General features: G+C 43.1%; 1 protein-coding gene across 1 annotated transcript in view; it reads right to left on the reverse strand.

Moving 5' to 3' along the window:
- Positions 1-540: 540 nt before the first annotated feature.
- The window catches only part of LOC126235422 (uncharacterized), a 128,944-nt gene continuing 106,595 nt past the window's right edge, over positions 541-22,889 (reverse strand). The window contains exon 5 of the mRNA XM_049944146.1: positions 541-707. Within this exon, the coding sequence (XP_049800103.1) occupies positions 541-707 (167 nt within the window). The remainder of the gene's footprint in view (positions 708-22,889) is intronic.

Raw genomic sequence — 22,889 nt, forward strand, 5'->3', positions numbered from 1 at the left:
TGTCATTTCTAGTATAATATATTTTTCCAATGAATACCCGTTTATCATCTGCATTTCTTCTTGGTGTAGCAATTTTAATGGCCAGTAGTATATGGGTTTCGTATCTTCTTAGTCCCCTTTCGTGCACTGTGGGCGTCTATCGATTTACTAGTACATGAACTTCAATTCTCAGTCTTCATTGGTAGAACGGATGCGTAGAGACACACACACACACACACACACACACACACACACACACACACTCTTGGCACCCGCTGCTTCCCTCAGCTGTGACATGCAGATTCTGTGTAACATTTCTACAGGAATTTTAGTCTTCTGTGGACGAGAACAACAGAGGGCGGGTCACGTGATATTTTCTTTCCATTCGCTGCCACGCGCCACCTGGCTCTGTGCCCTCCTCTCGCTGCTTGTCCTTCCACCGGCCCACGTGTCCCCAGTGCTGCGGCCTCGCACAGTGGGCTGCCGCTGGGGTGGTGGGAGGGAAGGTCGGTATTTTTCTGCCGCACCGCCGCCAACGTTGTTGCGTTTTTTTCTGATTCCTCACAGCAGGCGGGCACTGCAGCTGTAGCCGCAGCCGCTGAGCTCCCTGGACTCATTCGGTAATAGCCGGCGCATTAGCGCGCCGCCAAAGCCGAGCGTCGGCTCTGTGCCGCCGCTGACGATGCGTGTTGCTCGTAAAAGGCTGCAAGCTCTCTCCTGTTTCTCTCCTTCGAAGCACAGAGCAGATACCGCCAGTGTACAACCACGTTCTCCGACTACTTTTGCGAACGATTGTAGCTTTTCGAGATTGTGAATGACTCCCTTACTGCAAACATTTCGTTTTAAAGCCGACAGGTGCTGATTGTTAAAGACACGATTTTGGAAAAATTGAAAAATATTTTAGTCGCTAAGAGTACAGTCCCTAGAAATAGATCCTGGACAAATACAGTCAACATGAGACGATCAGTCAACTTTAAACGAAAGACTGCGATTCATTGGCGGAACACTTAGAAGGTGCAACAGGTCTACCAAAGAGACTGCTTACACTACGCTTGTCCGTACTATTCTGGAGTACTGCTGTGCGATATGGGATCCGCATCGGGTGGGACTGACGGATGACACTGAAAAAGTACAAAGAAGGGCAGTTCGTTCTGTATTACCGCGAAATAGGCGAGATTGTGCCACAGACGTGATACGTGAATTGGAGTGGCAATCATTAAAACAAAGGCGGTTTTCGTTGCGACGTGATCTTCTCATGAAATTTCAATCACCAGTTTCCTCCTCCGATTGCGAAAACATTCTGTTGGTACCCGCCTTCATAGGGAGGAACGATGATCACAATAAAATAAATCAGGGCTCGCACGGAAAAATAGAAGTGCTCGTTTTTCCCGCGTGCCGTTAGAGAGTGGAACGGTAGAGAGACAGCATGAAGGTGGTTAATTGAACCTTCTGCCAGGCACTTTATTGTGAATAGCAGAGTAATCACGTAAATGTAGATGTAAATGTAGAAAAGGACTTCAACCAAATGAAACAAGATGTGAAGCTAAGACACTCCAAGTTAATAAATAGTCAATTACAATTGTAGCAAAGGGACAGAAATGGCTAATTCTTTGGCACTACCACTGGGAAGCTACGTGATACTTTACTTAAAACGTGTGTAGATAAACATCCAAAGTCAAGTTCGCAAATCTTCTTTGTTAATTACCGGTTTCAGCTAATTGACGACCCATTTTCAAATGAATCATAAATGTTGTTCGACTTCTGAAATTCGTAACACATCGTCGTATTCTCAGAGCTAAGTCACCTAATTTTAGGACAACTTAGCTCTCAAAACACGACGATGTGCAATGACTGTCACACAGAGAACAATACTTTAGACTGTTCTGAAGGTGGATCGTCAGTGAGCGGAAATAGGGAATCAATGAAGATATGGTCTCTTGGAAACTGAAGTACGATAACAAGATAGTGTACCAAATAACAGAAGCCAGCACTGCCGAGATGGCTGAGAGATAAGGAATGAAGGAAGACTAGAGTTCACACCTCATTGACGGCGGGGTCGTTGGAGACAATAGCAAAAAATCTGAGGTAGGATAGGAAACGAAAAAAGTCGTTTCGACAAGAAGAATCCCGGCATTTGCCTAAAATGACGTAAAGGAAACACAGAACGTCTAAATCTCGACGGAATAACGTCGTACACTCTGGGGAGGTATGAACGTTTCCACGGTATCTGTGTGGGCCTACACTGACGAAGGTGGAACGAGTTACACTTTGAGGCACCACTACGATATTAATCCAACTTCGAACAGATGTTTTTCACATAATGGATACCAAATCATTGAAGTTTCATTTCAGCTGGAACTAATGTCAATCTATGAGGCATGGCTTTACTTTTGTGATCATCTTAACATGGAATCAAATATATTGAGGAATTTTCTGCCATGCCTGAAACAAATGTTTTAGTCATTAAGACTGATGGCCGAAGGCTGATTTGATGGTACACGTGTCAAAAATGGTTCAAATGGCTCTGATCACTATGGAACTTAACTTCTGAGGTCATCAGTCCCCTATAACTTAGAACTACTTGAACCTAACCAACCAAAGGACATCACACACATCCATGCCCGTGGCAGGATTCGAACCTGCAACCGTAGCGGTCGCGCGATCACAGACTAGCGCCTAGAACCGCTCGGCCACTCCGGCCGGCACACGTGTCACTATGTAATGACAGTTTTAACCGGTTAGTAACGTTCACCTAAAATTTCTTAGTTGCGAAATATAGAAACACTGCACAATTTTTACTTTTGAGTTTATTACTTTCAATTCGTAATCCGATCAGGGATCTTCCAAAGTATGCGCCGATGTAGTGTAACCATAAACAGTAACGCCATCTGCTGGTGACGTAAGAAACTGTTTACATAAATGTTCTCGTTTCTGTTCGAGCACTTTTGTGTCTGCGGGTAATAGCTTTTGTGTAGCCAAAAATGAAACTATACTGAAAAATAGATTGTAAATGTAAAACATTTATCGTACTTGTACTCTTACCAGAGCTGCGCTAGTTAGGCACATTTTTTCTTTGTCGTAACAACTTTGAGAATAGTCGTCGGGACCAGTCTGTTCGTTGTGTCTATGGCGTACTCTGTGCCAAAGTGCTGCATCCTACGATGATCGATGAAATACGTATGGAGGAATGTTTACAAAGGACTATATATATGGAGCTACTAGACAAAGAAATGTGACACTCTCTAATAATTAACGTAACATGTCATGGATTTTGAACAAGGAAATCACAGCACCAATCCATCTAAGTGATATTTACTTATAAACTTAGTTTCTATTAACAGTTTGCTTTCACATTTTGAAAGAAAAAGATGAAATATTCCACACAATAATCAACTGATGTCTTTTATTCACCATTTTCACAACGCTTCATCACAAAACATTGTCACTCAAGTATAAAGTATCATCACGAGCCTGCTGTTTCCGCCTTGTAGTAAATTATTGAGTTTAGTAACTGCAGTGCACTGTACTGTCTGTATGAGCAATCATTTGACTAGCACATGTGCATGCATGATGATTTGGATGACTAGTGGAGTTATTACGTTACTATTATGTTATTCAGTGATACACTGTAAAACCTCTTGAGCCACTCCTTGTCAACCTTCCAATTGTCATAGCAGTTTTGTTTCACGCTAATTACCAGTTGTCAGTGCTTGAACACAAACAAGGAATAATATTACAGAGCACACTGAAATTGATATAATTCGCTGTCGGGTAATCCGATGCCTTCAGTGTCATATTATCAATACATTAATATCTTTCGCAACAAAACCCGCTAGCCGCGCTATAATAACCACACCGACATTCAGTGTATGAGTGACAAATCGGAGGACTAGAGAGGCCTGGCAACGATCCACACATTTGTCAAGAGGGCTTTGGGTTAGAACCGCAGTTATGGGTCTAGTGTTATCGTGCTGGAATACGCCATTTAATACCCTTCACCTGAAGGCTATGGCAGTAGAGTTTACCGTTCTTGCCACATTTTAGCTAGAACTTTGTCTCCCTTTAGCGATTGGTACATCAGTCCTGTCTGCATATACAACAACTCGGCACACCATAACTACAGGAATTGAAAATGTATGGGGCTCCAGAATGCTGCTTCCTGTGATCTTTTCCTCAAGGTGTTTCTGGTATAACAACATCCATTTCCGTCACTGTATGATGGTCTTAAAATGCAGTCAGAGCAAGTTGGCTGAAAAGAAACTGCGGTTACAATAATATTCATATAAATTATAGACGGGAACGGACCAGTAAAGAATATGTCTTATTCACATTCGTTGTTTCAATTTACTGATGGAGCTATCGGTGAGGGTCAGGTCGACATCGAGGAAGGTGGTTTTGTGGACACATCTCCATACTAGCAAAGACATCTCTGGCCAACCCTTCTCTCCAAATACCCCAACAGCCCTTGCAGTACCGAAAAGTGAACAAAAACAGTGCTAATCTCGTTTGAGATTTTAAGTAACAATTTTCTGTATGCATAAACGCCTGAATATGGGTAGAAAATGCTCGAAATGCTCGAAATGCTTTGCGTTATGTTAAATTAAACGTAAAAAATTAGTGATCCATGTCAGAAAATACAAATAAACAATTTTTTACCACAGTCACGGTTCCCAATCCTAACCAATATGCGCACAAGTAACTTGAAAACTAATCCAAGATTTCTAAATTTATCCTATGCTGAGGGGAAACTTAGTTTAGGAAAATAATAACTTTTTTATTTGTGATTGGGAAATGCTGTAACTTTATACTGACACTACCAACGTGTGTGCCTATGACCTATTACAATCTCATTAATATCGGACAAAGACGTTTAAATGTACATAGTTTTAAAGTGAAAAATTCCTAGGCTAGACGCCCAAACCTCAGACCATCCCATGTGCCACACTGCCGTGAGTTTTGCTAGGAAACTGCACGTGTTTTCCTTCACCCTTCGCCGTTTCCAAAACCTGTTAGTTCTATACGATTATTCATACCCTTTCACATTATGTATGTTTGTATCATGTGTACTTTATAGATTACGAAATCGAATTACAGTTACTTGGCCACTTGTTTCGTTTTCTGTTCCGCGCGACGGCGAGTGTTCCTCAGAAACTGCTAGTTATTTGCTGCGCTATTCTCCTTTCGTAACATCTGGAGCGTTAGTTCATTAGGGTAGCTCATGCCCTTTAGATTGTAAATGTTTGTGTTATTTGCCTTGTGTATGTTAGGAAATCAAACTGTATCTATTAGGTCAACTCGTAAGCAGAAAGTAAATAGGATCAGGTAAACAGTGAAGCGCTTTCTGACATTACAGAGGAGAGTAGATAAAGACGGCGTTTGCATGACTGCTGTAACGCGCGCTACATTCTGTTGTGCACGTCGACCTGCTCTCGCACGCAGGCATACATGAATGCCCCTTGTTGTCTGGCCGTTCTACCTGCTGGGCGTACACGTATGCAATGTAGGGAGAGCGCCCAGACGGCTTTGGGCGTACATGTAATCCTGTAGCCGAAAAAGGTTAAACGGGAACAATCACATTATCAAGGCAACGTACCACTCCACCTGTCTTATACAGATTTCAAGTACCAACAAGAAATGATCGCCATCGTACCTATATGAACAATAAAGTGAGACATGTGAACACTAGAAATGAGTGATAACAAGTCTGTACCAGAAGTGAAAGCTAATAATGGACTGATGGGACGTCCTATTAGGTAAGAATTACATGCAGAGCGCCAGCCACAATCTCCCGTGCCACACTGTATCTATCACTTAGCCAGAAACAGTACTATTTTGCCCATATATCCCTTTGAACAAGAGCATAGTTCGTACCACAGGTTATCGCGAAGGGGACCGCGGTTTTATGAGACGGCCTGTGTAACTGAATGCGAGCAAAGGCAGTGTCGCTTATTTCTTAATATGGTAGTTAGTCTGCATCTGGAATAACAGGCATGTGAGAAGGAACTGTATTAACACACCGCTTGGGAAAAACAAGCACCAAGAAAACAAGGTCAAATATCAATGTAACTTGGCGTGCGCACATATCATTGAGTGTTGTGTAGTTGATAAGAGTTGAAATCCTCTGTAATGGATAGAACGGCTATCAGAGTACATCGACGCCATTCGTGTTTGCGGTATTACCAGGCCTAGTAGGGTACGTAAGGGACGTGAACAACATTACATTCTGAGTGATCAATATGAAGGACGGAGAGGTACTGCATACTCATGCCAGGCAGTGTTGTAAGCACCAGCCAAAGTTGAAAGGGGAATAATTGTGGATCTAACTTCAGCTGGTAGGTTGAATGGTGCAATATCCAATTCTATGGGACATTCAGATGATACAGTGGCCCGAGTCTGGACTGTCTGGGAAAATGAAGTTAGGCATACACATTGTTAACGTTGCAGTCCACCGCTACTGACAACAGTGGAGGATCACCGTAATATGCACCACGTGGACTTCTTCACATCTGGCTCGCCATTCGAGTACATTGTGTCATCCCGCACCACTGGTCGGAGATTATTAACAGACGAACCAGCGAATTATCATCACACACATAGGCCCCTGGTAACATCACCGGGATCATGGGCTCCTGGTGAACGGTGCTGTCTTGTGCAAAGTGATAAAGCATGGCTCTGGCACTATCCCACGAGAGCACAGTCGGCCAGGATGGCAGTGGACTGAGGAGATGTTACATTCTTTAACGTTTTGAAGAAGCACAGTGGTGTTACTCCTGGCATCATGATACAGAATGCCATTGAGTGTGACGAGTAGTAGTGATTGAGGGAACTGTGACTGCAGCAGCGTAAGTCACGGACATTCTGCGTCCTCACAGGTTACCTAACACGTGCCGGTGTCGTGGTGTTCTTTCCTACAGGACAAAACTCGTCCACACATTGCATTACTCTTTCTGAACTGAGTGCTGTTCAGCTTTCCCCGTGGGCAGAAAGACAACCAGACTTGTTCCTGATAGAACATTTCTGGGACTAGCTGCGTCCCAGTTCCAGTATCCGGTATATCAAGGTCGGGGTACAACAGTTGACGGGCAGCATGCCTCTAGAGCGAATACTGCTACACAAAGAAGCAATGCAGATGATAAACGGGTATTCATTGGACAAATATTATACTAGAACTGACATGTGATTACATTTTCACGCAGTTTGGTTGCATAGATCCTGCGAAATCAGTCCCCATAACAACCACCTCTGGCCGTAATAACGGCCTTGATACGCCTAGGCATTGGGTCGAACAGAGCTTGGATGCCGTGTACAGGTACAGCTGCCCATGCAGCTTCAACACGATACCACAGTTCATCAAGAGTAGTGAATGGCGTATTCTGACGAGCCAGTTGCTCGGCCACAATTGGCCAGACGTTTTCAGGTGGTGGGAGATCTGGAGAATGTGCTGGCCAGGGCAGCAGTCGAACATTTTCTGTATCCAGAAAGGCCCGTACTTGACGTGCATTATCCTGCTGAATTTTAGGGTTTCGCAGGGATCGAATGAAGGGTAGAGCCACGGGTCGTAACACATCTGAGATGTAACCTCCACTGTTCAAAGTGCCGGCCATGAGTACAAGAGGTGACAAAGACGTGTAACATAAGGCACCCCATACCATCACCCCGGGTCAGAAGCCAGTATGACGATGACGTATACGAGCTTCCAATGTGCGTTCACCGCGATGTCGCCAAACACGAATGCGACCATCATGATGCTGTAAACAGAAACTGTATTCATCCGAAAAAATAGCGTTTTGCCAATCGTGTACCCAACTTCGTCGTTGAGTACACCATCGCAGGCGCTCCTGTCTGTGATGCAGCGTCAAGGGTAACCGCGGCCATGGTCTCTGAGCTGATAGCTCGTGGTCGTGCGGTAGCGTTCTCGCTTCCCACGCCCGGGTTCCCGGGTTCGATTCCCGGCGGGGTCAGGGATTTTCTCTGCCTCGTGATGACTGGGTGTTGTGTGATGTCCTTAGGTTAGTTAGGTTTAAGTAGTTCTAAGTTCTAGGGGACTGATGACCATGGATGTTAAGTCCCATAGTGCTCAGAGCCATTTGAACCATTTGAACCATCTGAGCTGATAGTCCATGCTGCTGCAAACGTCGTCGAACTGTTCATGTAGATGGTTGTTCTCTTGCAAACGTCCCCATCTGTTGATTCAGGGATTGATACGTGGCTGCACGATCCGTTACAGCCATGCGGATAAGATGCCTCCCATCTCGACTTCTAGTGATAAGAGGCCGTTGGGATCCAGCACGGCGTTCCGTATTACCCTCCTGAACCCACCGATTCCATATTCTGCTAACAGTCATTGGATCTCGACCAACGCCAGTAGCAATGTCGCAATACGATAAACCGCAATCACGATAGGCTACAATCCGACCTTTATCAAAGTCTCAAACGTGATGGTACGCATTTCTCCTCCTTACACGAGGCATCATAACAACGTTTCACCAGGCAGCGCCGGTCAACTGCTGTTTGTGTATGAGACATCGGTTGGAAAATTTCCTCATGTCAACACGTTGTAGGTGTCGCCACCGGCGCCAATCTTGTGTTAATGCTCTGAAAAGCTAATCATTTGCATATCACAGCATCCTGTCAGTTAAATTTCGCGTCTGTAGCACGTCATATTCGTAGTGTAGAAGTTTTAATGGCCAGTAGTGTATTAGTACATCATTGAGCCGTGTACGGCCTGCGTTCATGCCATTTATCGTTCGTCATCTTCTATTACCATACTGCCGTCTCGTTTTCTTATTCCATTTACTGGCTTCACTAACTTCCTGAATCACTTGCTAGTGGGCGGCAGCAGCAGCGCGTATCGATAAGTGCACTGTCGTACTATCTCTAGAGCGACCGATAGCATTTCCGGGTCGTCGTGAGTCTGGCAGTCAGTTCGGGATGGACCAGCAGTGCAGTCGGGACGCAGCAACAGTAAGTCAGAGGACGGAGCGCCGGTGAAGCGCCGACAGCCAGTGTTCTCAGACTGCTGGCGACGCACATGAACTATCTGACGGACGGAGATTGGAGCGGGATGACCATTGGTTGGTCGTTCGGTTGGTCGTCTCATCGGCCGACGTATACTTGGCCCTTTCACCGTTTCCGGGCCTGGGCAGTTGGTCGGTTGGCGTGGCACAGAGAGGAAATCTCCACGGCACGCAGTTTAGCCAGGCCTGCTGGCAGCGTCTATGCAGTGTCGGAGTGTGTGGTGCTGTTCCCATTGCTACGAGGTTCGTGGCTCACCTATCCTCGACATGAAAATTGAATTTTGACTTAATCTACCATCAAGTCACGACTGTTCACCTTGTGTCGTTTGGAGTTCGTTGTCGGTTGTTGGCATAATCCCGCGAGCAGTAACGTGTGTTTTCAAGTTGGCAAATTTTAACCACCCCCTGTGGAGTTTAACTGTACTTCGTTATTTGAAGTGCACCAGCCGAATATTGTACCTTGTGCCCGTTAACGTTCCGGTTACCTGCCCTGGCCGTTGACGTAAATTCAGGCAGTGTTTTTTCCTCATCGTGTTGTCACTGTCGAGCATGGTGTGTAGTTTGACAGATCAATATAATTGGTTGTGGGCGCCAATAACTTTTACGTTGCTCCATTGAACTCCCTGTTGTGTGCTGGTCGGGTGAAGTGGAGGTTATCTTGTCCGCGGGTCCGTTGACTGTCAGTTGGGTTGTCGTCGGATCGACTATGGTTGAGCCAACTGCCTGTCTCACCTAAGCGAGCGTTAGTGTCTGAATTCCAGGCTGACCCTCGGACCTTCTGAGCGCCCTTGGGTGTACTGCCTTTCCTTGTTTGTTCTTGTTGTTTGTACTTTTACGGCTTCTAGCCCATTTTTAGATTAAGGTTGTTTTGCCCTTAAGGCATCAGACGGTTTGGGCCTTCAGTCTAATTTAAGAACTGTTTTACGTAAAGCCTTTGGCATTTTCAAGATTAATATTATTGAGCCTTAAGTGTTGGGCCTTCAACCGATTTTGAATTTAAGTTTTGCTTTTAAAGTGTCAGATTCTTTGGGCCTTCAGCCTAATTAAGGAACTGCTTTAAGATAAGGCTTTGCCTTTTGAATTTCTGATTTTGGTTGAGCTTTAAGTTATTGGCTTTCAGCGGGTTTTAAATTAAAGTGGTCTTGCCCTTAAGGCATGAGACTGTACGGTGCATTCAGCTGCTAATTAAGTTCCAAAACTAAAGCTGTTTTGTTTTTCTTTTTTTTTTAATTTTCTTGGCTCTTGTAATGTTTGATCAAATGAAACGTATGTTGGAGTATAACTGACAGCAGCTCCTTATTTCGGCCCCTTTCCACAACTTAAACTACCCATCCTGTCCTGCGGGTTTAGCAGGGCGTCTCAATCATATTAATGAACAGATACAAAGAACTGCAACATAATATGCTAACCGTCATGAATTACAAAATGAATTTGAAAAGTACTTTCGGAAATGACGGCTTTGTTGTGCATATTGAACATGTGGAGAAGGAGTTGTTCAACAGGAACCAATACGGCTATATCGCTTCACCTAAGGTCACAGGCGTGTCGTATTCTCTGCCAGAAGTTAGTGTTATGAGAATTACGTCATTATAGACAGGGGATTTCAGATGACTCCTGACCGAGCGAGATGTCGCAGTCATAAGGAAGACACATTCATGAGGATGATGGCTCAGGTCACCGTTCAACCATACAGATTTAGGTTTTCCGTGGTTTCCCTACAATACTTTAAGCAAACGCCGCGAAAGTTCCTTTGATAGGGCACGGCCGATTTCGCTCCGCATCCACCTCCACTACGATTCGGTACACCGTCAATAACATCGGAGTGGAGGAGACCTTAAACCCCAATCTTCCGCCCTATCCTCCATAAAAGGAAACTGTTCCATTACAGAAAGAAAAAAGAACATAAAAATTTGATCAGTGATCTCCTTCGTCTTTGAAGCATCGAACCCTTTTCTTTAAAACAGCTTCTAACTTCACACAGCTTTGCAAATTAGTTAATGTGTTAAATATATGCTGTCAGCTTTGTAAAACTTTCGTAGTTGAAAATGATTATGTTGGTTTTATTCGTTTCGGATTATTCACACGCTATATAGTAAAAAGTGAAAACCGAAACGACGTAAATTAAAACATCTCGCTTGATGCTGAAGTCTTACCGCATATGCAACGAACGTTTTTCCTTCGACGTACCTCTGTGCTGTAACGGTACCCCGCCCGAAAACCAAAAGGGTCCTTTGTGAAATGAAATGGTACCCTTAGCCATCACTCCCGGCTATCGGGCCGTATGGCGGGTGACAGTAAAGTTCGTATCCCACCGGCGTCTCAGGTGTCTCGTCAGTCTCGCTGCTCAGTTCGAGACTCGTCACTGAAGACAATTCTACACCAGTGAATGAGATTCCAGCCGTGCCATTTTGAGTGTACCTTCCCGACGGTAACCTCATGTACAACTAGGTCTGTATTGCCGGATGGCGATCTCAGCCTTCGTCCCCAAAAATGTGAATTCAACTTCTTATAACTGCGCCATTTGTTCAGTGGAATGCAGTTGGACGGTTGGTGTCGCGTTGTAGTGCAGACTGGGGCAGAGCTTCGTCATGCATGTACCATATTTTCATTTGTAAAAAGCACGGTTAACGTTTAACATACTGCAGTCGGCGGATCCTTGGGGATGGAATAAAAGCTCTGAAAGGGCAAGAACAGGGGAAGAAATTCCACAGTAACCAAATATTAAATTTTTGTAGTCCTTATAGGAATACACTGTACCCTCGCTCGTGAAATAAGTTTCAGCCGTGAACAACGTATTTCTCGAGCTCGTTTATCATAGTCCTGCATCTGATGACTTTCAGGCGCAGTTGTTAGTCTTGTGGCAGAAATACTCTTCTCGTACATGTTACCTGGACAGCACGTCAAACGGAACTTCGTGATACTGCTAATGCATTTCTAAGGGACCTAAGGCTTATGCTACTCTCATCTGCAACAATTTGCGACACATTCCTCTCGTCCTGTGCACCATATGTCCAGGATCGTCCCCGGCCACCGAATGAGAGTGGTGTTGTGTTGCATTCCATGTATATCTGCATACTGCGTTTAAAAGCTGTCTGCTGGTGACAGAGGTCCCCTAGGTGTAACTGCCTTGAATTACTTCTCTTCTTTCCTTGTATTCGTAAATGGCGAAAGTGAGAACGTGATGAATGAGATCGTTTCCATCATGCTGTTGTTTTAAATTGTACTTTATTAAGCACTGCCGGCCGGGGTGGCCGAGCGGTTCTAGGCGCTACAGTCTGGAACCGTGCGACCGCTACGGTCGCAGTTTCGAATCCTGCCTTGGGCATGGGTGTGTGTGGTGTCCTTAGGTTAGTTAGGTTTAAGTAGTTATAGGGGACTGATGACCTCAGACGTTAAGTCCCGTAGGGCTCAGAGCCATTCTATTAAGCACTACTAGCACTACTAGCTCACACCGGAGTAAAACGTAAATCAATCCTACAACTGCACTGGATGTACATTTTTCCCAAAAACAGTGTGATTACACAACTGGTGTGGTTACATTATCCTCGTAAGCTTTATGAAACAAAATTAGAATAACTTGTAATGTACATGGCATAAAACAGGTATAGACTATATGTGTAAACGACAGCAATAATAGACAGGAAAAAAAAAACAGCGTACAACAACAAACAACGGGAATACAGTTCTCGGAGCAGACATGTGAAAAGTAGACACCCGCGGAGTTGTTAGCAGTTCCGCTAAATGTGTATAACTGAGCGCGTGAAAATTTGGGAATCTACATTTTACTTACACGTACAAAGGTTCATGACATGAACAGAGCATTTAATTAATTACTTCCACGTCCAGAGTCTTATTTTCATAAGTAAAAGACAGCAATTTAATATAAAGGATTTCATTCATATTTATTCTATTTTCACTTCTCCTTTCTTCTGGATCATCTTCTTGAGTTAGCATCTGAGTGAACTCTATGGGCTGTGCCATTGCTCTGCCACTATTGGATCGTATAGAAGTGTTATTTGAACTGCTCTACTACTAAGCCAAGATTACAAGTATTAATGTAAAGGAATCCATGTTATAGCACGAAACATGTTCTGGAAAGCAAGACTAAATTCTTTCTTGGCCGTAGAGTTCATGATGAGCCTTGGCCCCTTCTACAGTTTCTTTCCATCTCTCTCGGTCTTTTGCCAATACTCTCCAGTTTCTATAGCCCAACTTTCTAAGATCTTGGATTACTCCATCTGGCTCTTGGTCGACCACGTCCTCTCTGCCCTCCTGCCTTTCCTTGTAATATTCTTTTTGCTACTGCAGTATGCGAGCCATATGTCCCGCCCAGCTCACTGTCCCTCTGATGGGTTGCTCTTTGTGCATGATATACAACTCATGGTTGTAATCTCCTCCTTCATCTTTCACAGATTGTGCGGATAATTCGTCTAAGTACCTTTCTTTCAAATGCATCCATCATTTCAATATCTTTAGTTGTTAATGCCCAGGTTTCAGAGGCTTATGTAACCACTAGTCATATAAGTTGTTTATAAATTGTTAAGATTCAGGGGCCTTGAAGACAGAAGTCTTGTTAGAGCAAAATAGGCTCTAGTGGCTAGTATTAATTTCTATTAATTTCTGCTTAATTCCATAGGAGGTATCATTTAGATGGGTAACTGTCGAGCCCAGGTACTTGAAGTGTTCAACTCTCTCAACCGTATAATTGCCCATTGTTATTGCATTTGGCACATTTTCTATACATGCTTTTCCAGCTGCCATATATTTTGTTTTATGTTCATTAATAACTTACCCCATTTTCCTACTAGCCTGTTCGAGAGCCGTAAATGTCTCTTCCATTGCTTTCTGGGTTCTTGCTACTATATCTATGTCATCCGCGTAGGCCAGTATCTGCACTGATTTATAGAGAGTCGTTCCCGTATTTAGAAGGTTTGCGTTTCTCATCACCCTCTCCAGGGTGGCATTAAAGCGAACACATGCCAATGAATCCCCTTGTCGTACTAGCCGGCAGCTGTGGACGAGCAGTTCCATGCGCTTTAGTCCGGAAATGCGCTGTTGCTGCGGTCGCCGGTTCGAATCCTGCCTCGGGCGTAGATGTGTGTGATGTCCTTAGGTTATTTAGGTTTAAGTAGTTCTAAGTCTAGGGGACTGATGACCTCAGATGTCAAGTCCCATAGGGCTTAGAGCCATTTTTCTACGCCTTTTATTTATGTTCTTCCTTATTTTCTCTCCTTAATTTACTTGTATTCCATCCTCATTGTCCTTTTCCATGCCAGGCCCGTGTTCCTTTATCCGTCCGGCTTTATTTTGTAGAAGTTTCGCAACAATTGTTTCTTATAGAGCGGGCTGTCAACCCTGGGTCCTACCCCTACCGTGGAACGCGTGATTTTTGATTAGAATTTTCTTCCCTTAGCCTTCCCCAATCCGCCACCTGGAGAGGCGCGCGATGGGAGACTAGCAACTCCACACGGGAAAGAAGATTAAATACTCAGGTAAAAAATCATCTGTGTATTTGGTGTTAAGAGATGTATTGTTCCAGAGTGTACTCACAATCTATGTCTGCATTAATGTGTTAAAGAGTAGCTGTAAAGTAAATATTGTAGCTGTTGGCGTATTTTCAAGCAGGTGTATTGTAGAGTTCTACGAAGTCAATGTTCATTACTAAATTTCGTGTAAAACTTATATGCAATATTCGGTTCCAGTAATATTTACTGTGAAATGCTAAGTATTTTCAAAAGTAAACTCCTTGCAACGTATATGCCACTATTACTATTAAAATTATAAACAACCGACCAGTTGCAATGGATAAAGATACTCTTAACCTAGGTTTCGACAAATATAAATTTGTCTTCTTCAGAAGGTAACAGTTTTACATTAGTAAGGACTAATGTACCATCGCCGTTTTTACAATTATCGGTATAGATCCATGAGTCAAAAATAAATTATAGCCCTAGAATTAGGGTTTGTCACGTTAATATAAAATAGCTCATGGATCTTGCAGAGCCCTATGTTTGATACTAGTAGACTTCTCTTGGCCAGGAATGTCCTTTTTGCTAATCTCCTTTTGATGTCCTCCTTGGTCCGTCCGTCATTGGTTATTTTGCTGCCTAGGTAGTAAAATTCCCTAAGTTCATCTACTTCGTGACCATTAGTTGTGAGGTTAAGTTTCTTGCTGCTCTCATTTCTGCTACATTTCATTACTTTCGTCTTTCTTCGGTTTACTCTATATTTTGTACTCAATAGACTGTTCATATCATTCCGGAGATCATGTAACTCTTCTTCGCTTTTACTCAGGATAGCAATGTCATTAGCGAATCGTATCACTGACATCCTTTCACCTTGAATTTTAATTCCACTCCTGAACCTTTCATTTCTATCATTGCTTCTTCGATGTATACAGTAGGAGCGAAAGACTACATCCCTGCCTTACGCCCTTTTTAAACCGAGCATTTCTTTCTTGGTCATCGACTCTTATTTAATTCCCTGTTGGCTTTTGTAAATATTGTGTATTATCCGTCTCTCCCTATAGATAAGCCCTATTTTTGTCAGAATTTTGAACTTCTTACACAATTTTACATTGTCGAACGCTTTTTACAGGTCGACAAATCCTATGAACGTGTCTTGATTTTTCGGTAGGTTTGCTTCCATTATCAACCGCAACGTCAAAATTGCCTCTCTCGTGCCTTTATTTTTCCACTCATCCTCAATTTTATTTTACGTTCTTCTGAATATAATTCTTGTCAGTAAGCATGAGCTGTTAAGCTGACTGTGCGATAAATCTCGCACTTGTCAGCTCTTGCAATATTTGGAACTGTGCGGATTTGAATAGTCATTTTGTAGCCACTTTCCCCAAACATTTTAGAAATTCTGATGGAATCTTATCTATCCCTTCTACCTTATTTGATCTTAAGTCTTCCAAAGTTCTTTTAAATTCTGGTTCTAATACTGGATACCGTACCTATTTGAAATCGACTCCAGATTTTTCTTTCATCACATAAGACAGATATTTCCCTTCATAGAAGTCTTCAATGTACTCTTTCCAGCCATCAGCTCTCTCCACTGCATTTAACAATAGAATTCCCGTTTGCACTCTTAATATTACCACATTTGCTTTCAATTTCCCAGAAGGTTGTTTCGAGTTTCCTATATGCTGAGTCAGGCCTTCCGACAATCAATTCTTTTAAGATTTATTCACATTTTTCATGCAGACATTTCGTCTTACTTTCCCTCCACTTCGTGTTTGTCAGCTCTCAGTGCCTTGTATTTCTGCACTTCTCTCAACATTTTTGTACTTCCTTCTTTTTTCAAGCAACTGAAGTATTTTTTCTGTTACCCATAGTTTCTTCGCAGCTACCTTCATTGTAGCTACGTTTTTCTTTCGAACTTCTGTGATTGCCTTTTTCTTTCGGACGCCTGTGATTGCCATTTTTATTTCGAACTTCGGTGATTTCCCTTTTTAAAGATATCCATTCATTTTCAACTGTACTGCCTACTGAGCTATTCGTTACTGCTGTATCTATAGCCTTAGAGAACTTCAAACGTATCTCGTCATTCTCTAGTACTTCCATATCCCAATTCTCTGCGTATTGTTCTTCCCGACTAATCCCGTAAACTTCAGGATGCTCTTCGTCACTACTAGATTGTGATCTGAGTCTATATCTGCTCCGAGGTGCGCCTTACAATCTAGTATCTGATTTCGAAATCTCTGCCTGACCATGATGTAATGTAACTGAAATCTTCACTTACCACCCGGCCTTAGCCGGCCTTTGTGGCCGAGTGGTTCTAGGCGCTTCAGTCTGGAACCGCGCTATCGCTACGGTCGCAGGTTCGAATCCTGCCTCGGACATGGATGTGTGTGATGTCCTTAGGTTAGTTAGGTTTAAATAGTTCTAAGTTCTAGGGGACTGATGACCTCAAATGTTAAGTCCCGTAGGGCTCAGAGCCATTTGAACCCCCACTCTGCCTTTTCCAAGTATACGTCTTCCTCTTGTGAGTCTTCAATAGAGTATTCGCTATTACTAGTTGAAATTTATTACAGAACTCAATTAGCCTTTCTCGTCTTTCATTCCTTGTCCCAAGCCCATATTGTCCAGTAACCATTTCTTCTACTCCTACCCCTTCAGTTGCATTCCAATACATCATGACAATTAGATTTTCATCGCCCTTCAAGTACTATATTATCCTTTCAATATCTTTATATACTTTCTCTCTCTCTTTATCTTCAACTTGTGACGTCGGCATGTATACTGAGCTATCGTTGTCGGTGTTGGTTTTCTGTTGATTGTGACAACAACAACCACCCTTTCACTGAATTGTTCACTATAACACACTCTCTGCCCTACCTTCCTATTCATAATGAATCCTACTCCCATCGTATCATTTTCTGCTGATTTTGATACCATCTTTAGGGGCGTTTCCCACCCCGAGGACAAGAGAGTGCCCTGAATCTCTGTTCGCTCCTCCGCCATCTTTGACAAGGCCCTTGGCAGAATCAGTATGACTTCTTCTGCCGGAAGTCTTCGGCCTCCGGTGCTGATTCTTAATCGAAGTTGAAGCGGTGGCGGGTTTAGAACCTGTGACCGAGGACGTCTTGATCACTAATCAAAGACACTGCCTCGAGACTACAGAACATAAAACAGAATTCAGCAGAGTTTCAAAAGTCTCGCAGATGACCCTCTAAATATTTTGATCTGTATGAGGCATATCTGAGTACACCAGTAAGCCTTGACAAAAAGCAGTTAAGTATTAGTAGCTCAGTAGATATAGCTTTGATGGAGGGGTTTGCAAAAGTTGGAGTCATTTTGATTTTAGGTATGTTCTATGGTTCACACCTCTCGTGAAAAACTCATGTTTTAGACCTTCCCCCTCACGCACAATATCTGCCGTCCTGAAAAATCTTCCAAGAAATGTCTTTTTTTCCATTTTTTCCACAGTAATTCGCTATCTGTGCATTATAGGCAAAAATATGCTGTAACATTCTGAAACATTCGGAACAGCTACTGAGATCCGAGGCTCTAAAAAATCTGTATAAGTCTTAAGAAAGTTCGATATGTGAAGAGTTTCGCGTTAATAAGGTTTCTTCAGTGCATTTTTTTTGCGTAATGCTTAATAAAGTGTTGTAGGGGAATTAACTTGCTTCAACATTCGTAAAAATACTTTTCAATACTGCCTATACAAGCAGCAAATGCTGCATGAACAATTTTAGGGAAAGTGGACTCGAAACGGAAAGTCCTATCCTCAGTAAAACACTAGTATTACTGAATGTAATATCATCTTTCACTGATTATGTATGCATTATCTACATGTAGTTCTTGAGATTCATCTAATTTATGGAATTAATTTGCAAGGGGACCAAGTTCACATATTACTCTGCCTTGACGCTCTTGCCAAGTGACATATAAATGGGAAAGACCAAAGGTGACGTAGTAGATGGTAGATACCTCCTACCCACAGTTCACTGGAATAGGATCAAATGTTTTTCTGCTATTTTTAAAAGATTAGTAACTTAAGTTCAGCCATACAATGGTCAAAATGCTGTCGTAATCTTCGATGGGTACCCCGGAAAACGGGCAGAAAGAGCTCGTCGTTCCAGGCTACAGTCTCGTGGAGAAGTTCCCTTTGATGGTTCCATGTTTCCGTAGATTGGAGAGAATGAATTGTTACGGAATGAAAAACAAGAAAAAAGTAAAAAGTAAGACTAATCCCGCTTCGTCTGTCGTCTTCAGAACAAATTGGAGAGAGCACAGCTGGTCCGCAAGCCAACGATAGAAGATAAAGATGTATTAATGCTGAAAACTACCATTTCGCTGTCCCTGGATTCTTCTGCTATTGAACAATCGACTGATCAGTTGGTTTTAGTTATGACTTTAATGTCAAACAATGCATTCTTTTGCAAATCCATGTAAGATAACATAGGAGACGCAATGTATTCCATAACATTCTTCAAATGTAAAGATATTGTGGAATACACGCCATTTCATCGTGCGATAAATGGCTGCGATACCACCACCGCTCTATTTGGACAGGGCGACACTAAATTTTGCTCTCCATCTGAGAGTGATGCTTCCCCTCGGAAAAGTATTTCCATTTTGAAAGATTCAGCCGCAGAGAGAGAAGACGAGAAAGAAACTGAAAATTTCGTTGTGGCACTTCATGTAGCTGTCTCAAAAACTACTGTAGACGAGTTGTGATATCTTCGCTGCTGCAAAGCTGCTACAAGCACAAAATTAGATTTGGCACGCTTACCTCCAACAAGGAATGCAGTTCAATATCACGCATTTAGAACTCATCTGCAAGTTCAGACGTGGACGGGTTATGAAAAAGACGCCCTCAAGTTGGGCTGGAAGAAAGATATTGGTTGCCTAACACCAGTGCCAATGAGCAGAGAACCAGCTCCACAGTATTTGCTGAAGATGATTTTAAGTTAATGCAAAAACATAAAAAAGAAGACTTGTGGCAACAAATGCACTGAGGTGCCAGATGTTATGGGGTACCTCCTAACTTCATGTTGGACCTCCTTTAGCCAGCCACAGTGCAGCAGCTCGGAATATGTACTCGACAAGTCGTTCGAGGTCCCATGCAGAACTATTGAGCCGTGCTGCCTCTAGGGGCGTCCATAATTGCGAAAGTATTGCCAGTGCAGGAATTTATGCACGAACTGACCTATCGATTATGTCCCACAAATGTTCGATGGGGCTTATGTCGAGCGATCTGGGTGGTCAAATCATTCGCATGAACTGTCCAGAATATTCTTCAAACCAATCGCGACAGATTTCCGCTCAGTGACATATTGCATTGCCATCCAAAAAAATTCCATCGTTGTTTGGTAACATGAAGTCCATGAATGGCTCCAAATGGTCCACAAGCACCCAAACTAGCAACGTTCAGTGAGTATCCGTTTCAGTTAGACCAGAGGATCCAGTTCATTCCATGTGAACAGAGCCCACAGCTTTACAGAGTCACCCCTTCGGTCCCTGGCTTCGTGGGTTCAGCGCCACATTCGTATTCTACCGTAACCTCTTACCAACTGAAATCGGAACTCATTTGGCCAGGCTACGGTTTTCCAGTCGTCGACGGCCAGCTGATATGCTCACGATAGCAGGAGAGGCGTTTCAGGCGATGTCGAGCTATCAGCAAAGGCACTCGCGTCGGTCGTCTGCTGCCATAGCCCATTAACATTAGTTCCGTCGCACTATCCTAACGTTCGTCTTAGTCCCAATTGATTTCTGAGGTTACTCCACGCAGTGTTGCTTGTCTATTGGTACTGGAAACTCTACGCAATGTCTATTGCTCTCGGCCTTTAAGTAAAGGCCGTCGGCCACTGCGTTGTTCGTAGTGAGAGGTAATGGCTGAAATTTAATACTCCCGGCAAACTCTTGACACTGTGGATCTCGAAATACTGAATTCCCTAACAATTTCCGAAATGGAACTTCCCCCGTGTCTAGCTCCAATTGCTATCCCGCGTCCCAAGTCTTGGCTGACCATAATAACGACGAAAAACTTCTCACATGAATCACCTGAGTACAAATGACAGCTAAGCCAACGCACTGTCCTTGTGTGTGTGTGTGTGTGTGTGTGTGTGTGTGTGTGTGTGTGTGTGTGTGAATATCGCTACCCCACGGCTCACGGCTTTTGCCACCTAAGTATATGTTTTCATTGGTGATTTGGATCATGCGGTGGCGCATCAGTTGTTGAATTGCCCGCCCCCGGTACCTGAGTGGTCAGAGCGACAGAATGTCAATCCTAACCGCCCGGGTTCGATTCCCTGCTGGGTCGGAGATTTTCTCCGCTCAGGGACTGGGTGTTGCGTTGTTCTAATAATCATCATTTCATCACCATAGACGCGCAAGTCCCCGCAGTGGCGTCAAATCGAAAGACTTGCACCCGTCGAACGGTCTATCCGACGGGAGGCCCTAGTAACACGACATTTACATTTACATTTTAGTTGTTGAATTCTGCATGGAACAAAACGTGTTAGATGATCCACTGCCTATTGGTGGAAGTGATTTACTGTACACAGTATCCACATTATGGCGAAACCATACAGTGGTGAGTGAGTGTACCGGGACTTACACCAGTTCACTGCTACTAGCCCAACGTCATCATAAAGCACCTGTGCGTAGCATGCACGTATTGCACCATAAGCTAAGGACAAAATTTAAAAAAAAGTTATCTTTTCCAAACTGTGTCAATACATGCTTCAGTATATTTACGTTAACATTGTTAAATCTCCGAGTGATCGGATGAAGATGTTTCCGTGAATACATAGTTTTAAATAAAAGAAAGGGGCGCTAAATAATCAACCTAGAAAGCCAAAACGTGTTCAGAATGTGCATATGTACGTCACAATCTACTGTTGAATGTCTCAACTTGATGGGAGCAATATTTTGGTCAAAATACGAGTTTTTACGAAAAACTGGAGGCGCTAAATATTAGACTCAGAAAAATGAAAATTGGTATGAAGCTTGAGTCTGATATAAAAACATTAACTATGTGACCCCATTAAGTTAATTCTAACAGCTTCAAGTAATTTACTAAAAACTAAATTTGGGACGAAAACGTCCTTATTTCTGATAGGGTAAGTATCATTTATATTCACCATAGAAGATTCTGACTCCAGCACTTAATTACAACAATTAAATATTAAAGCTATAACATGTTTCAAGATTTTATTGTAAACATAAATCAACACAAGGCTTCTTAAAGTGTAGTTCAGAGGTCAAGTGCTAGTGTTGGTTCCGTTCTAAAAATTCTAGCTGGCAAAGCTTAAATGCAGTCGAGATACAACTTTCTCTGTGATTAACGCCAACTTAATTCCATTCATAAAAAATTACGAAGATTGTATACAGATTAATGACAGATTTATTAAGTAATGTGAGTCCGAGAAAGCGCCCATTTAGATGCTGCTACCTGGGCGTACGGCAGACGACGGCAGATTTTCCCTTCGGCCGTCCGTTGCGCCCATGAGGCATGAGAGGCAGTGATACTCCAATTCGCACACAGCAATCACACGGTCGGCGTCAGTCAAACGTCGGCTTACGCGCTGCCTCGGATGACGTCACAGCCAGGCTGCTATTAAAAAACGCGTGTTACGTAAAAGCAGTCCTGGCTCGTGCAGATTTCTGAAAACGCTCACTTCGCACCGAGCTATCACTCTGTCCGTGTCAGTCAAACGACGGCTTTCATACTGCCTCGGATGACGTCACAGTCAGTCTATTGATAAATGGATGTTCTCGGTACAAACGGGAAGTAAATTCACTTGGACTGTGCACCGGATGTAACTGTTTGTGTGCCGTTTGTTTCTTAGAAGTCAGGGCCAAAGACCATTTCAATTGGAACTTAGCGTGGAGGTTACCTCTGAACTGCTCATAGTGCTGTTTGATCGACACATTATTATTATTATTATTATTATCATTATCATCATTATCATCAACATTACCGTGTTTGTGCGTGTGAACTTTTACTGGATACATTAACCAGTTAGAGCTCAAAACTTACATTTATGATCATAGTTCCTGATCTGCTGAGTAAATAGAGAGTAGAAACCTTTCTTTCAGTGAGTACAAGAAGAATGTGGACTTGCAGACTGGCAACTATGGTCAGTATGTTCTCCATCTCTTTCCGGCTGACCTTAAAAATAGTTTCATGCTGCCGTAAGAGACGGCAGCATCAACCTATCCCTCCACATCATCTGACATGTGTGGAAACCATCTCGGAAACCATTCGGAATAGGGCATATATCCACATAAAGTTTTTTATTCAGAATCAGTAATGCTATCACCTGTCAAAACACGTACCCTTCCTCCTAAATCACCCTGAACATGTACACTACTGGCCATTAGAATTGCTACACCAAGAAAAATGCAGATGATATACAGGCATTCATTGGAAAAA

Source organism: Schistocerca nitens, chromosome 2, assembly GCF_023898315.1.
Source record: "Schistocerca nitens isolate TAMUIC-IGC-003100 chromosome 2, iqSchNite1.1, whole genome shotgun sequence".
In the NCBI taxonomy this organism is placed as follows: domain Eukaryota; kingdom Metazoa; phylum Arthropoda; class Insecta; order Orthoptera; family Acrididae; genus Schistocerca; species Schistocerca nitens.